Source organism: Eptesicus fuscus, chromosome 9, assembly GCF_027574615.1.
Source record: "Eptesicus fuscus isolate TK198812 chromosome 9, DD_ASM_mEF_20220401, whole genome shotgun sequence".
Taxonomy (NCBI): Eukaryota; Metazoa; Chordata; class Mammalia; order Chiroptera; family Vespertilionidae; genus Eptesicus; species Eptesicus fuscus.
This window is the reverse complement of record NC_072481.1, coordinates 20,297,146-20,314,726: the sequence shown is the minus strand read 5'-3', so window position 1 is coordinate 20,314,726 and position 17,581 is coordinate 20,297,146. Positions and strand designations below refer to the sequence as shown.

Below are 17,581 nucleotides of genomic sequence, written 5' to 3'. Positions count from 1 at the left end.
AGTTTCTACCTTAAATGTTGCCTTCTCTATGAAACAATTCATGAGAAGAAATAGTTTCCTTGGATGAAAAAAAAAAAACCTTTTAAAACATTGGTCTAGTGCCAGGCGTCCTCAAACTATGGCCTGCAGGCCACATGCGGGTGTTTTTGCCGTTTTGTTTTTTTACTTCAAAATAAGATATGTGCAGTGTGCATAGGAATTTGTTCAGTTTTTTTTAAACTATAGTCCGGCCCTCCAACGGTCTGAGGGACAGTGAACTGGCCCCCTGTTTAAAAAGTTTGAGGACCCCTGGCTAGTCTGTTTTGCTTCCTCCGGACAGTAGGCACGACTGCAGTGGTGCTTTATTTTTGCAAAACTTCATCCCGTCAACAAGACACTCGTAAGCACCATAGAGTTAGGATGTTCAGAAGCTGATAAACAGCACTCCTGCAAGAGCAAACTGGTCTAAACAATTCCCATTTTCCAAATATTAAAAAAAGTCATCGGCATAAATAAAGCTTATATTAACAGATTATACCATTATGTAACATCTCCCCACATTTAAAAGCCTAAGAACTTAGTTTTCTCAGAAACCAATAAATAGTTTCACTCTAGAAAAGAATTGGTCTCTAAAGTCTTAGAGACATATAACTGGAATATTATTTACAACTTGCAAACATGTCAGGAACGTTCTTGTATGATACTAAGATGATAGAACAGATAAGCTGTGTAGTTAGGTGAATTTGGTAGCTGTTTTGTTAGGATTGATGCTTATTATAAACAACTGCAAGAGAGCATTATTTCTGATAAGGCTCTACAAGTGCTGGTGGCACTGTTCAGTGGACCTTGCTGACAGTCATGCTGCGGTATGTAAAGTTTGCATGCAGAAGACAATAGCATAAAAGGGCATTTAGGTCATAAAGTGCATCAGAGTATACACATGCAAGCACTACTTCATTTCTATGAATAAAGCTCAAATCAGTAATTTTTCCTATTGGCTCCAATGACTAAAAAGTCAGATTATAATTTGGAAAGCTGTTACCACCATCTGGTGAGTGACAACTGTTCCCTCCCTCACTGGGATAATGATGACTCCTGAGTCAGGAACAGTACTGTTGGGAGAGCAATGAACTCAATGCACACTATCCAGTCTTGAAGCAACTAGAAATTTACCATCAGAGGAATCTTGAAAGTCTCAGAATTAAGTACCATAAAACAAAATGGTTATTCATCTACTTATAAAATTTTTTTAGAAATTAATCATTCTAGCCCACAAATTGGCATCAAGGACAATCATTAATTAAATAAGAAAAAAGAACAACAAAAAGTATCATCTTGAGGTATGTCGGGCTGTATTTAAAAATACAGTGTAATAGCCCAGTCGGAGTGGCTCAGGTGGTTGAGCATCGTCCTGTGCACTGAAAGGTTGCCGGTTCGATTCCCAGTCAGGGCACATACCTGGGTCACAGCTTTGATCCCTGGTTAGGCCATGTACAGAAGGCAACTGATCAATGTTTCTCTCTTACATCGATGTTTCTCTCTCCCTCCCTCCCTCCCTCCCCCCCACCTCCTTCCTCTCTCTAAACATGTCCTCAGGTGAGAATTAAAATAAAAATACACTATAATACATGGAGCCTCTATCAAAATTCAGTTATATCAAGCTTTATTGTGATAACTTGCAAAGGTCAGTTCTTTACTTCTGGTATATAAATTTTATCTTTAGAAGTAAAGTAAAATAATGCTTCTTCAATTTAAGTAATTTTGGAATGTTTCATAAGTCACACAGGGGAAGAGTTTAAAATTAACTATCCTATAAGAAAAGTTTGTTCTGAAAAATTATATACACAGGATAAGCAAAAATGCTTAAAGTGTTTAAGATAACTTGCTCAAATTGTTTTATATATAAAATTTACATATAAATAACGGCATAAAAACGTCAATAGATATTGTAGGGACATTACTTAGCACTATATGAATAACTAGTTCAGAATACTATATGTTGAAGATGATTAAATTCCTCTTTTTTCATACTTTCTAATTCTGGTAGGCTTCTTTTATAACTACAGCAGATTGGTGAAGTGCAACTTCAATTCTTCACCATTTCAGGGGACACTATGAGGAGAAAAGGTTGAACGAGAACTGTTTAAAATCAAAACCCATCCAGTCACCAGTCCTACCACTTAAACTTTCTGACCTTAATTTCCTCATTTGTAAATCAAAGACAATATTTATCTTGCTCATTAGGTGAGCAAATATGTGAGATAGCAAAATGTAGCAAGCAGTACATAAATGTTAGAAACTGCTCTTAAGAACTGGTAGGAACCTCCAGTTTTCTTGTTTTTTTTCTTTAGAGAGGAAGAGAACTATATTGACAGATCTTCACAAACTACCTTGACTTTTAGGCATCATTAGTTTCCTGCTTTAAGAAAATGATATCTGTATATAATCTCTGGTCAGCCTCTACTTTATGTACTGTTTTTGCTTTTCTTAATACTACTAACTGCCTGAGTAATTTTTTAACTTAATGGCAAAAAGTTCAAATATGGCCCTAATCAGTTTGGCTCAGTGGATAGAGCGTTGGCCTGCGGACTCAAGGGTCCCAGGTTCGATTCTGGTCAAGGGCATGTACCTTGGTTGTGGGCACAACCCCAGTAGGGGGTGTGCAGGAGGCAGCTAATCGATGTTTCTCTCTCATCAATGTTTCTAGCTCTCTATCCCTCTCCCTTCCTCTCTGTAAAAATCAATAAAATATTTTTTTTAAAAGTTCAAATATGAACGATTTCAAACATTTTAGATTTGTCTTCTGCCATAATCCTAAAACATTGAGGATATCGGAATGATAGGTTGGTGTGGACCTTAAGTTGATAGAATAACATTAGTTCAGTCAGGTTTGGGTGCCTGACTCTTAAATGTGCTTTACTTGGTTCCCTATGAAAACTCAATAGTTTGTTTTTGAAACACCTTAAAACTACCTTACATGAAGTTTGGTTGTGGTGAATTTATTTAAAATATTTTCTTTGAGCCCAGCCAGCATGGCTCAGTGGGTAAGCGTTGACCTATGACCAGGAGATCACGGTTCAATTCCCGGTCAAGGCACATGCCCAGGTTGCAGGCTTGGTCCCCAGTGTGGGGCGTGCAAGGAGGCAGCTGATAAGTAATTATCTCGCATCATTGATGTTTCTATCTCTCTCTCCCTCTCCCTTCCTCTCTGAAATCAATAAAAATATTTACGAAATATTTTATTTGAAAAAGGTTTGCTAAGTAGATCTTCCAATATTAAAAGAAAAAAGGCGATAAAAAAGTAAGACGATTAACTGTTCATCGATCATGCCAACTCAAGCTAAGTCTTTCTTTCCAGTGCAGCAACATGTTTTAGGGCAAAAAAGTTCAGAATGGATACAATGGCCTGTTCAGAAAGCATGCAAGTTATAGTAGGCCATTACTTTTAAGTCAGTCTGACAATATGTTAACCAGTCTCTGACCATGGAAAAGAGAGATATAGGAAGTCGATGTAAATTGCAGACATGCCAGCTCTGTTGGTTCACATTACAGCTACCTAATGTTGGGCTTTATTTCCTTTTCTTCTTCTTCTTCACTATCATCAACTTGTTGTATGACCAGATCAGCAGACCCATCCTCTACAATCTCCACATACGATCTATTCTCATCTTCAGTCAAGTGCCACCTGGAGTCCTTATCGCCATCTGATGGGGACATAAGATGCTGTTCAGCTTCCAGATCAATGGGGAGGCTGTCTATGCCAACTTCAGCAAGGCACTCATTACAGAGTCTATAGCGCCGGGTTCCTTCCTGGACCACTTGACCTGTTAGATCAGTCACATGGCGTTTGCATTTTCTGCAGATTAGTTTGCATGCCTGGTGAATCTGTGTAGAAATTTAAATAGTGATAAAAAAGGATTTTTTAAAAGCAGGACAATTTGATATTCTAGGTACCAGTTCATAAACTTAAGACGTTCAAAGCCTATTAAGTTAGCATCTAGTGTGTCAACCTGCAAACTGAAAAGTCTGGATTCGATTCAGGTCAAGGGCACATGACCGGGTTGCAGGCTCGATCCCCAGTGGAGGGTGTGCAGGAGGCAGCCGATCAATGATTCTCTCTCATCATTGATGTTTCTATCTCTCTCTCCCTCTTCCTTCCTCTCTAAAATCAATAAAAAAATGTACTTAAAAAAAGGGTTAAATCTCAATGACCTTTAAATTAAAAAAAAAATTAGCATCTAGTTATTAGAAAAAGATAAAGATTTTGGTGATAAATTGATGTCACTGAAATATTACACACCAATTTTCTCTAAATAATGGCTAATAGTATTAATCCAATAGTATTTTGATATCTGAGGTAATACAGGACACCTTTTCAGAATAATAATAATTGTAAACACTTAATATATGCCATGTACTACTCTAGTGATATCACATATCTTACTTAGTTCAGGGGTTAGCTTCATGAGATTAATAAAGGCAGACATTTTGTCTGTTTTGCTCACTGCTGTATACCTAGCATTTAGAAAAGGGTCTGACATGTAGTAGGTGCTGTTATATTTGTTGAATAAATAACTATAAAGCAATGCATGAAGAAATTACTTTAAGGGACCCAGTGTCCTTTAAAATTAAAAGGATCTCTTATCAATGGAATTTAAGTACAAGTAATAGAACAGATTTTGGGGAAAAATCTTATTGCAAGATGATCAGCAGAACAATGTTCCAATGTTTCTACAGTATTAAACCACTAGAGCACTGACCAGCAAATTCCCTGAGATTTTTCTGACTCTGACAATCCAGTCCTTGATTGGGAGTGGTTCTATTACCCACCTTGCTGCCTTCCCTGAGAATACTATAAAGAAACTAGAGGGGCCCTGGCCGATTTGGCACAGTGGATAGAGCGTCAGAATGCAGACTGAAGGGTCCCGGGTTCAATTCCAGCCAAGGGCACATGCCTGTATTGTGGGCTCGATCCCCAGTGCGGGGCATGCAGGAGGCAGCTGATAAATGATTCTTTCTCATCATTGATGTTTCTATCCTTCTCCCTTCCTCTCTGAAATCAATAAAAATACATTTAAAAAAAAATAGAAAACTATGTCTATAAAAAAAAAGAAAGAAAGAAAGAAAAAAACTAGAGGGACACTAGAAAGGGGGTGTCATGCAGAGATATCCAACAGGTGAAACTAGAAATTCTACCAGATAAGGATTCAAGAGTCACCAGTAGATGCTGAGGATCTGAACTAGTGATTCTGACCCAGACATTTAAAACGTTTTTCCAGTTTACATTGGCTCCTAAAAGACCAGTCTATAAAAACCTGTTAGATTTTAAATACATTAAAGTGAATATTCAAAAGAATATCACTGACTTCAAGGTCTTGAAGAATAAAAAAAAATACATAAAAATTGAATTATGCATTATGTGCAAAGTAAAAACATTAAGTTAGAAAAATTTTTAATATGGTAGAGTTGTGAGAAAAGATTTCCATCATAAATTAGATTATCCTAATTGCATGTATTTAAGAAGTAAAATTTGAATGAAAAATCAAATACATACTGTTCGAAAATGGCTACTGAGGTGGTCTAGCCTGCTAAATCTCTTCCCACAAGCTTGACATGGGTAGGGCCGTTCTCCTGTATGACAACGAAGGTGGCGCTTTAGGTCGGCTTTCCGCTTCACCACGTGTGTGCAGTATGGGCACTTGAATCTCATCCTGGGCAAATCATCTGTCAGGGGACAGTTTGATTAAATCATTGGAAAGTTCATAATAACAATTCTAATCACACAAAAATATCCAGAAAGACTTAGTGAGTCCAATCTTGAAAAAGTAGAAAGAGAAAGAAATGAAGACTTGATTGTTGATGTAACAATAAGTACAGAACTATAACTTCAGTATTCAGTATTTGATATATTTACAGTCTGGTAAATTTAGACTGTCACACTTACCTTCTTATTAAATGTCATAGAGTCAATAGCTATTGAATGTACAAAGATAGTACTGGATTTTAAAACTGTAGATATAATCCAAAAGTAAAAATATTTAATATTGAAGCTTTTAAGTAACTTGTTTTACTTACAATTTTTTATTCCCCTTGCCTTTATTTTTCATACACTTGTAGAACTTTTAAAGTTGAAAAACTGGAGAGAAATCAAGATGGCGGCATAGGTAAACACCTGAACTGATGCCTCGCACAATAACTTCAAAACTACAACTAAAAGACAAAACGGACATCATCCAGAACCACAGGAAGGCTGGCTGAGTGGGAATTCTACAGCTAGAAGGAAAGAGAAAAGCACACTGAGACTCAGAGGAGCTGCGGAAGTAAAGGCAAAGGTACGGAGGTACGTGCAGAGAGGGCTGGCAACTGAGTATGCGGCTGTCTTTTTAAAGCCGCAGGGAGACACAAGCTCCCGACTGCTCTGAACTCTAGTTCCAAGCGAGACTCTGGGGACCCAGACTCATAAGGGAAGAAACTGGACTGTATGGCAACGGGCGGAACTCGAGGGTGGCTTTCTCTCAGAGGTGCTTGCAGCGATTACCGTGGGACACTGAGACACAGGGGCCTATTAGGGCAGGGCTGATGGGAAACCAAGGCTGTCTGCTCTGCCCTGAGACTCCGCCCCATCCAAGCTGAGCACAGAGGCTTTTGCAAGTCCTGTCTCATAAGGGTGTCTCCAGCACAGAAGTTCTCCCAGCATAGACACAGCTAATCCTCCAACTGGCCTGGAGGTCAATTCCTCCCAGTGATACCAACAACAATCAAGGCTTAACTACCACAAGACTGTGCACACAGCCAACAAAGGGGTGCACCAAGAGTGTCCACCTCAGGTAACTGGGGAGGCTGAGCCACTGGGCCCTATAGGACACCTAGCACACAAAGCCACTCTATCAACTCAGGGAAGCAGCCTAAATGCGGAGACAAAGAAACAGATCACAAATGAAAGAAATGGAGGAAAGCAAACGACTGGATATAGAGTTCAAAACCACAGTTATAAGGTTTTTCAAGAATTTTCTAGAAAAGGCCGATAAATTTAGTGAGACCCTTGAGGATATGAAAAAGGACCAACTAGAAATTAAGCATACACTGACTGAAATAAAAAATAATATACAGAGATCCAACAGCAGACTAGAGGATCACAAGAATCAAGTCAAAGATTTGAAATACAAAGAAGCAAAAAACACCCAACAGGAAAAGCAAAAAGAAAAAAGAATCCAAAAATATGAAGATAGTGTAAGGAGCCTCTGGGACAACTTCAAGCGTACCAACATCTGAATTATGGGGGTGCCAGAAGAAGAGAGAGAGCAAGATACTGAAAACCTATTTGAAGAAATAATGACTGAAAACTTCCCCCACCTGGTGAAAGAAATAGACTTACAAGTCCAGGAAGCACAGAAAACCCAAACAAAAGGAATCCAAAGAGGACCTCACCAAGACACATCAGAATTAAAATGCCAAGAGCAAAAGACAAGAGAGAATATTAAAAGCAGCAAGAGAAAAACAGTTAATTACCTACAAGGGAGCACCCATATGATTGTCAGCTGATTTCTCAACAGAAACTATGCAGGCCAGAAGAGAGTGGCAAGAAATATTCAAAGTGATGAATAACAAGAACCTACAACCAAGATTACTCTACCCAGCAAAGCTATCATTCAGAATTGAAGGGAAGATAAAGAGCTTCACAGATAAGAAAAAGCTAAAGGAATTCATCACCGCCAAACCAGTATTATATGAAATGCTGAAAGGTATTCTTTAAGAAGAGGAAGAAGAAAAAGGTAAAGATAAAAATTATGAACAACAAATACTTATCTATCAACAAGTGAATCTAAAAATCAAGTGAATAAAAAATCTGATGAACAGAATAAACTGGCGAATATAATAGAATCAGGGGCATAGAAAGGGAGTGGACTGACAATTCTTGGGGGGAAAAGGGTGTGGGGGTGCAGGAAGAGACTGGACAAAAATCATATACCTACGGATAAGGACAGTGGCGGGGGGATAAGGGCAGAGGGTGGGAGAGGGTGGGGTGGGAACCGGGTGGAGGGGAGCTATGGGGGGGCGAAAAGAGGAACAATTGTAATAATCTGAACAATAAAGATTAAAAAAATAGTAATAAAATAAAGTTGAAAAACTTTCATGATCTTTGTTTTGAATTCTGGAATGTACCATAAAACTCTCTTATTTTTTTATTATTATTATTGTTAATCCTTAACCAAGGATATTTTTCCAATGATTTTCAGAGAGAGTGAAAGGAAGGGGAGAGACAGAGAGAAACACTGTAGGGAGATACATCAATTGGGTGCCTCCCATATGGCCTGATCAGGGCCAGAGATGGAGACTGCAACCGAGGTACGTGTCTTGCCTGGAATCAAACCAGGGCCCCTTCAGTCCACAGGCCAACATTCTGTCCAGTGAGCCAAACCGACCAGGGCTATTATTATTATTTTTGAATCCTCACTCAGGGCTATGTTTTTGTTTATTTTTATAATATACTTTTATTGATTTCAGAGAGGAAGGGAGATAGAAACATCAATGATGAGAATCACTAATCATTGATCGGCTGCCTCCTGCACACACCCTATTGGGAATCGAGCCTACAACCCAGGCACGTGCTCTTGACTGGAATCAAACCAGGGTCCCCTCAGTCCACAGGCCGATGCCCTATCCACTGAGCCAAACCGGTGAGGGCTGTTTTTTGTGTGTTTTTTTAAAGGCAGCATGAGTGATCCTGTGGTTATGGAACTGTTCTCTATCTTGTCCTTTTTTTAAAAAAAAAAAAATGTTTTTATTGATTTCAGAGAGGAAGAGAGAGATAGAAACATGAACGATGAGAGAGAGAGAATGATTTATCAGCTGCATCCTGCACGCCCCACACTGGGGATTGAGCCTGCAATCTGGACATGGGCCCTGACCTGGAATCGAACTGTGACCTCCTGGTTCATAGGTCAATGTTCAACCACTGAGCCATGCTGGCCAGGCTAATTTTTTATTTTAAATGTCATGTATTCAACATGTTAGTTCTGACAAGAAGCAAACCTCAACTTAATAGCTATTAATTCAACTGTTCTTTACTGAAGTTAGATTTAAATAACCTAGAATTATAAAAGGGCTGAGCCCAAATAAAGAAAGCATGGCTTGCCCTAGCCCAGTGGTCGGCAAACTCATTAGTCAACAGAGCCAAATATCAACAGTACACGATTGAAATTCCTCGAGAGCCAAATTTTTTAAACTTAAACTTCTTCTAACGCCACTTCTTCAAAATAGACTCGCCCAGGCCGTGATATTTTGTGGAAGAGCCACACTCAAGGGGCCAAAGAGCCGCATGTGGCTCTTGAGCCGCAGTTGGCCGACCACTGCCCTAGCCAGTTTGGCTCAGTGGATAAAGCATCATCTGCGGACCAAAGAATCCAGGGTTTGATTCTGGTCAAGGGCACGTCGTACTTTAGATGGGTTGCAGGCTCCTCCTTGGCCGGGGCCCTGGTCAGGGCACATGTAGGAGGCAACCAATTGATATGTTTCTCTCACATCAATATTTCTATCTTTCCCTCTCTCTTCCACTCTCTAAAAATCAATGTAAAAATATCCTTGGGTAAGGAGAAAAAAAAAAAAAAGCATGGCTTTATGGCTGTTTTATTTATTTATTTATTTATTTATGTATTTATTTATTTATTATTTAATGATTTGAGAGAGAGTAAAACACCGGCTTGTTCCATTATTTATGTATTCATTGGCTGATTCTTGTATGTGCCCTGACCTGGGATCAAACCCCCAACCTTACATATCCGGATAATGTTCTAACCAACTAGCTACCTGGCCAAGGGGACTCTATTGCTGTTTCAAAAATACAAGATTTCCTATTTTCCTGTGCTATTTGCTTGCCTTGGTCAATGGTTAGAACTCAGCAGGATTTTCAGTAAGCTCTGCAATATGATAATACAATTTCATACATTTTCCTGTTAGAGTCCTACAGGAAAATGTGATTAGTAAAAATCAACCATGTTGCTTTTATTTAAAAATATATTATCTGCCCTAACCAGTTTGGCTGAGTGGAAAGAGCGTCGGCCTGCGGACTAAAGGGTCCCAGGTTCGATTCCGGTCGGGGGCATGTACCTTGGTTGCGAGCACATCCCCAGTAGGAGGTGTGTAGGAGACAGCTGATCAATGTTTCTCTCCCATCGATGTTTCTAACTCTCTATCCCTCTCCCTTCCTCTCTGTAAAAAATCAATGAAATATATTTTAAAAAAAAAAAAGAATTGGTTAACTTTGTTTAGGTATAATATTGGTACTGGAATGTGGGGTTTTTTTATTCTATATTTTAGGATTACATTCTGAAATATTTACAGATTAAAACATATGATGTCTGAGATTTGCTTAAAAATAATAAAGAGAGGTTAGGGGTAGCCTGGCCAGCGTGCCTCAGCGATCCCCAGTAGGGGAATGCAGGAGGCAGCCAATCAATGGTTCTCTCGCATTATTGATGTTTCTCTCTCTCTCTCCCTTCCTCTCTGAGATCAATAAAAATATATGTATTTTAAAATTCACTTAGTTCAACTGCCTATAACACCTAAAAGAAAGAGTATGTTGCGATAGGCTTGATTTTTATAGAATTGGAACCTGAGTGAGGGGACCGATTCTCTTTTTGGGTACCTGGGAAACTTCTTGATGTGACATCAGAGCCTTGACCGTACTGATAGCCAACAGCAGGAGAGTCCATTTCAGCATCAATTTGTGCTTGCTCTTCAGATTGGGAAATGTGGCTGGAAGAATCAGATGTTCGTGCTTCTCGCTTGCTTGACTTATAATGAGCAATTTCAGAAGGCTGTGACAATCTCAAATGTCTGGGCTTTTTAATGGAATCTTTCCTTGGTTCATGCTTGGCCAAAGGTTGCTGAGTATTCCTTTGGGAAGTTGGATGGTAATTATACTTATTCCAAGGTTTCCCGCTTATCACACCTGTTCCTTGATCTGGGCTTAGGTGAGAACGTGGAGAGCTGCTTCCTTCTTGCCAGCCACCACTATAAAAAGAGGAACGTTCTACACCATTAGAATTGGCATCTTTATCGGAGAGACTGAAATAGCGATCTTTTTCTTTCTCACTAATGTCTAACGAAGATTTAATAAAGGTCTTACATACACTAATGACATCAGTCATCTGAAGGAAGCTGGCAGCCGACATCACTTCTATGACATTCTGACCAGTCAGAGAGAGTTTGCCGGAATAGACGAAGTCTAGGATAACTGTAAAAGTGTCAGGGGAGAAAGCCTGGAACGTGGCTGTGGTCGGCTGGCTTGTCTCCTTTGAATTCTGAGAAAGAAGCATTTTAAAGTAGCCACTACTAGCAAATAACACATTTCGATGTGCTTTGAAGACCTTCCCTTCTACGAGAATACTGCAATCACAAAACACGTCCTGCCGGCGCTGCTCATTCAGTTGTTGCAAGAGTTGAGACTGATGGGAGGAGATCTCCATTCTGAAGAGAGAAGACACATGTGGTTAACAAACACAAAATCACATTGTTTTTCTAAGAGTCAACTAAAATTACAATCAGAAACCCCTATCTTTTTTCCATGAAAACCACTTCCTTCTTAAAGAATCCAATCTCCAGACACAAAGAATATAGGTTTCAGACTACACTGCATGTTAAAAATGGTCAAAGATGCCCGGCCCGTGTGGCTCAGTGGTTGAGCATAGACCTACGAACCAGGAGGTCATGGTTTGATTCCCGGATGCCCGGGTTGCAAGTTCGATCCCCAGTATGGGGTGTGCACGAGGCAGCCGATCAGTGATTCTCTCTCATCATTGATGTTTCTCTCTCTCTCTCTCTCCCTCTCCCTTCCTCTTTGAAATCAATTAAAAAGAAAATTTTTTAAATAGTCAAAGAGATAAAAGTTGATATAGACAAGCTTATAGTTATAAGCATGGACAATAGAGCCAGGTAGCTTGATTTGCAATTCCAGCTCCCCTATACACTGCAGGCCAGTTGAGTTGTCACAAAAAATTAATCACCACACCCCTCCAGCTATTGCCCTTTTGAAAAAGAGCTTTTCCAACACTACCAGGCTCTCTTAGAGCTTGATGCTGACCATGGAACACCAAGTGGCCATGCCTGAGTTGCCTAACATGAGTGTTACTAATGTACCAAATTATACATGTGGGCACGTGCAGCAGCACTCCATCATCAAGAGGAAGTGTTATGTACAACATTAGACTGGACAGGTCCTTAATTCACAAATAAGTTTGTGAGCAGCTGGCACAGTTTCCACACACCTACTAGTACTCCCAGTACTTCCTCAACTCACACATATGGCCCCATGGTGAGTTCCCTACAACTAGCTGACTGAGGAAGAAAGAGTTAAGGCCTCATGTAGAGGTTCTGCACAGTATGCTGGCACCAGCTGGAAGTGGATGGCTGAAACATCATGACTCCAATCAGGAATGTCCCTGAAAGGCAATGGGAAGGGAAATATCCCCATTGGGCATCTGGTTGTCCACTTGGCCTGGACAAAGAGATAGACACAGGTATGGATTTTATCCTGATTCATGGACAATGCCTAACCAGTTGATCAAATGCTCAAGGATTTAGAAAGAACCATATATAAGCATCAGTCACTGAAAGGCATATGAAGAAAAGGTAGATGGATATACCTGTTGGAATGGGCACAGGGTAAGAGGTTTTAGTGTCTTGTGTGAATGCTGAATAAAGGGTACTAGCTGCTGAGGAGCTCTCAGAAACCAGGCAGACAAGAAGACCTGTGCTGTGGATGCGGGCTGGCCTCTTTCCCTAGTCACCATGGAGCTTGCCACGTACTCCATCACCCAGAAGCAGCTTGCCTGATAAAATGGTGGAATAACCAACTGAAAATTCCATCCTGGCCCCATCTGGCAGGTGACACCGTGAGAGACTGAGGTGCTATCCAAATGGATGAAGTGTTACTAATGTACCACTGGTGCTTCTAAACACCATCGTAATATGATGCTATATCTCCCATAGATAGAATACTCACTTCTAGAAAAAAAAAGTGGTGGTTCCTCCTTTCACTTTTACCTTTAATAACCCACTTACAGAATTTTTGCTTCCTCTCCCTGCTGAGGTCTTACTAGGAGCTCCCAAGATGGGAACGCCTGCACCAGGGAAACACTGCATGGTTCCATTAAGTTAGATTGTGACTGACCTAAAAGAAGAATTAATATCATCCATTTTGGGAAGAGCATGAGTCTTTGTATGAAGGAAAGCTGCATACTGTAAGGCAAACTAGTCAACTTGTTTAGAATTTTAAATATGGGAAGAGCGGTGTATGGATGCCAAGTAGCCAAAATGGTGGACTATGTTGGTCATTTGCCTGCTGTCTCTCAGCTCTACATCCTTCATGCTCTACTCTACTCACTACTATTGGAATTCTGCAAACAATATTTCCCAGGCTTCCTTCCTTGCAGCTGGCTTCCTGTGAGATTCTATCAATAGAAGGAACTGATAGAAAATTAGTAAAAGGAAAAGAAATGTCCTGCTTCAGGCAGTGGAAATGCAGCAACTGCTGGCTGTTGGTGTAGTGGCTGCAGGGCTGGGGTGATTCTGGACTGCAGTAGCCTTCCCACCCTTTGGACTTTCCGTCTCTGATAGAAGTGGCACTTCCTTGGCAGATCCAGAACTGACTGTGACAGCAGGAATGGAAAGGAAGGAAAAGTTGCGAAAGACTTGAATGGGAAATCTTACCTTATAATAGACAAATATGCAAATTGACCGCACCTTCACTACGCCCAAGCCACGCCCACCAACCAAGTCACGCCCATCAACCACGCCCACCAGGAAACCGTTGAAGGGAAGCACCTGCTCCTATCACAGGAGCCAGCCGAACCCGCTCCTGCGATCGGGTTGCAGGGATGCTGGGGTGCGGGCGGGGCCCAAGGCCCGGGAAGCCGCCCGGGGCTTTCTGGGCCTTGGGCGCCAGCCGGGTGCGTGCTCTGATCGCAGGAGCGAGCCGACCTGGGGGGTCGGCTCGCTCCTGCGATCGGGTCACAGGGACGCTGGGGTGCAGTTTTCACCTGCACCAGTTTTCTGCCAGCACCGGGACCCTGAAAGAAGGTAGAAGGCGGTGGCCACAGCCAAGGCCTGGGTCCCTGGTGCCGGCAGAAAACTGGTGCAGGCAGCCAGGTGAATGAAGGTCTATTGCACGAATCTTCGTGCAAACGGGCTACTAGTAAATCTATAGGTCTTAATGGCTGACTGGCTGTGGAAGGCTAGAGAGACACAGTGATTTTTAAAGCCTAGGTCTTTGGTTGTATCACTAACAGAAATCAGAAAGTCAAGAGGGGAAAACGGGTTAAGAGGCAATGACCTTGGCTGTAAGTACACTGTGTTTGAGGAGAGTGGAAAATCAGGTAAAGATGGCCCGAAAATGCTGAAGTCCAGAGGAGAAGCCAGACTTGAAGATAGAGATGTAGGAGATGTCTGCAAATAGAGATGAAGGGGCTCAGAGGAAACACGGGCAGAGATGAGAACCTGGTGGACTGCCCGTGACTGCAGAGCAGGATGGGGAAGAAGCCAGTGTTACAGATAGCACTGCAGGGAGAATCAGAACACTGTAACACCTTGCCCACGGTGGGGAGTCTCAAGAAGCAGTGAAGGGGTCAAAACGAGGAAAAATAAAAGGGCCACAGGCAATAACAGTATCAATAGGTATTGTCTCCTCTAGTCCCCACACAAACTAGGTATTAAGTGGGTGACTATCCCCATTTTACAGAAAAGGGTATTAACCCAGACAGTGACTCCAAAGTTGCAGCCTGTAACTACTGAACTATACCACTGCGGCACTGGGGGGTGGGGGGTGAGGTGGAAAGGGGGTGCTGGGAGATCAGAGTGCTGACAATAGTTCTATCACTGCATTAGCTATATGTCATGAGAAGTAACTTTACCTTTCTAGGCTTAATTTCCTTCTCTGCAAATTGAGGGGATTGGTCTAGATAATCTCTGGCCCTATGTAATATGAGTCTTTGATTAAGATGGAACAGAAGATACAACAGAGGCAATGAATTAAAATTTAAGCAATAGGTGAACAGGGAGAACTGGCCAAGAAGATCCAAATGTTGAATGTTTTATACAGTGAATTTTCAAGCAATAAATCCCCTTTCGGATACATAAAATCTACAATTACAAAGTTATACTTTTTAATCTATGTATTTAAGTTAGGTATAATATCAAAATTTTTCATACCTGGAAATTTATAAATGCTGCTCTAAAACCCTGCTACGTCAACTGAGCAGAGTAAAAATGGGAAGGTTCCAAGTCACAGTGTGTGTGAAGGAAGGATTATCCTGTAGAGAGAAAATGATTATTTATAATGTATTTTTGTAATAAAAGACATAAACATCTGCTAGGATACATAATAAATATTTATTTAAATAAATTACATGTAAGCATTTATCAGTTATCATTTTTTGCATGTAAAAACAGATAATCTGGCACAGATTATTCGTGAGTGGAAATGTATAAATAAAGAAATAACTTGGGGTGGGGGGTGGCAATGGTAAGATATGTACACATATAATACCTTAATAAAAAAAATTGAAAAATAAATAAAGAAATAACTTATTACCTGAACCTTAGTATTTAAATCTGTAAGAAGAGATTTCCAATATTAAAAATATATTATGGTAAATTGAAAGCAAACATACTTTTTAACTTTGACAATAAAATAAACTTAAGACAACAGCTAGTCAAAGACAGGCCAGCCCTGAATGGTTTGGCTCAGCGGATAGAGTGTCGGCCTGTGGACTGAAGGGTCCCAGGTTTGAGTCCAGTCAAGGGCATGTACCTTGGTTGCGGGCACATCTCCAGTGGGGGGTGTGCAGGAGGCAGCTGATCGATGTTTCTCTCTCATCGATGTTTCTAACTCTCTATTCCTCTCCCTTCCTCTCTGTGAAAAATCAATAAAATACATTAAAAAAAAAAAAGACAGGCCAGCAGATGAGATACCAAGACAGCAACATATGTCCTATTATGCCTTTCCTACAAGTGGCAGCCATATGATTTGCAAAAAAGACAAACAGAATAGCATTCAAGACTCAACTTGAAAAATTCAACATTACTTAAAAACTGTAAGGTTAAGAGAGAAGTGGGGGAAAGAATCCTACTACATATGTTCAGAAAGCCCCACTGCAGTCACCCAAATCTTTCATAAATCTTAATCTGACTTGCCAGATTCCACCAGCGTATACCACAATTTTTTTAAGAGTTAAAGTATGTTTTTTAAAAAATATTTTTTTATTGATTTCCGAGAGGAAGGGAGAGGGAGAGAGAAATAGAAAGTCAATGATGAGAGAGAACCATTGATTGGCTGCCTCCTGCACGCCCCCTACTGGGGATGGAGCCCGCAACCGAAGTATATGCCCTTGATCAGAATCAAACCCGGGGACCCTTTAGTCTGCAGACCAACACTCTATCCACTGAGCCAAACCGGCTAGGGCATATAATATACCACAATTTTTATCAGCAGCTGCAACAAGTCTTGCTATAAAAAACTTCAGTTTTCTACTATATTCCAAACCTTTTTAATTACCACCAACAACAAAATCTATCCCACTATTTTCATTGACCATTAATTTTGTTAATATAGAGTGTTAAGGCTTATGTCCATAGACAGTGGGAAAATGAATTTTATGCTTTTTAAACTAATCAATTAAGCTAAGAATTACCACCAAAATAATTTTGACTGCCTGGTGGGATGGCTCAGTGGTTGAGCATCGACCTATGAACCAGGAGGTCAGGGCACATGCCTGGGTTTCGGACTCAATCCCCAGTAGGGGGCATGCAGGAGGCAGCCTAGCAATGATTCTCTCTCACCATTGATGTTTCTATCATACTCTCCCTTCCTCTCTAAAATCAATAAGAAAAAATATATATATATATATATATATTTATATTTTATTTTTTTTTTTTTTTTTAAAGAGGCCGCTGGTTCACTTCCCGGTCTGGCATGAGCCCAGGTTGTGAGCTCAATCCCCAGTGGGGGCGTGCAGGAGGTAGCTGATTGATGATGTTTCTCTCTCGTCGATGTTTTTATCTCTCTATCCCTCTCCTTTCCACGCTCTTTAAACATCAATAAAAACATATTTAAAAAAAAAGAAGAAGCCCGACCTGGTTTGGCTCAGTGGGTAGAGTGTCAGCCTGTGAACTGTAGGGTCCCAGGTTTGATTCCTGTCAAGGGCACATGCCTGGGTTGCAGGCTCAATCCTGAGTAGGGGGCGGTACAGGAGGCATCCAATCAATGATTCTCTCTCATCATTGATGTTTCTCTCTCTCTTTCTCTCTCCCTTCCTCTCTGAAATCAATAAAAATATTTTAAAAAAGAAGATGAAGAAAACATATGCATCAACTACCCACTCTTGAGGAGGTCTGAATTCTGGCAACTTAAACCATTCAAAACACTGCTGACCTAGAGGTTTATAAAAAATTTTTGATACATCAACTAAAAAGGTTTTTTCACAGCAAAGGAAACCATCAACAAAATGAAAAGGTAGCCCTAACCAGTTTGGCTCAGTGAATAGACCATTGGCCTGCAGACTGAAGGGCATGTGCCTTGGTTGCAGGCACATCCCCAATAGGGGAT

The 17,581-nt window shown here is 40.6% G+C and overlaps 1 protein-coding gene across 1 annotated transcript; it reads right to left on the bottom strand.

The window, feature by feature from the left end:
* Positions 1–3,171: 3,171 nt before the first annotated feature.
* On the bottom strand, positions 3,172–15,273 carry ZBTB8A (zinc finger and BTB domain containing 8A). The gene is made up of 4 exons (XM_008156995.3): positions 15,187–15,273; positions 10,625–11,448; positions 5,534–5,703; positions 3,172–3,864 (listed from the first exon to the last, which is right to left on the bottom strand). The coding sequence occupies exons 2-4, from the start codon at positions 11,445–11,447 to the stop codon at positions 3,532–3,534; spliced, it is 1,326 nt and encodes a 441-aa protein (XP_008155217.2). The 5' UTR covers position 11,448; positions 15,187–15,273; the 3' UTR covers positions 3,172–3,531.
* Between the last annotated feature and the right edge of the window lie 2,308 nt (positions 15,274–17,581).

Excerpts from the sequence above, each read along its gene's own strand:
- ZBTB8A (XM_008156995.3), bottom strand. The coding sequence starts at position 11,447 with ATGGAGATCTCCTCCCATCAGTCTCAACTCTTGCAACAACTGAATGAG. Across the intron at positions 5,704-10,624 it reads CACATCAAGAAGTTTCCCAG|ATGATTTGCCCAGGATGAGA; the intron begins GTACCCAAAAAG and ends GTCCCCTGACAG. Across the intron at positions 3,865-5,533 it reads TCAGTAGCCATTTTCGAACA|ATTCACCAGGCATGCAAACT; the intron begins GTATGTATTTGA and ends ATTTCTACACAG.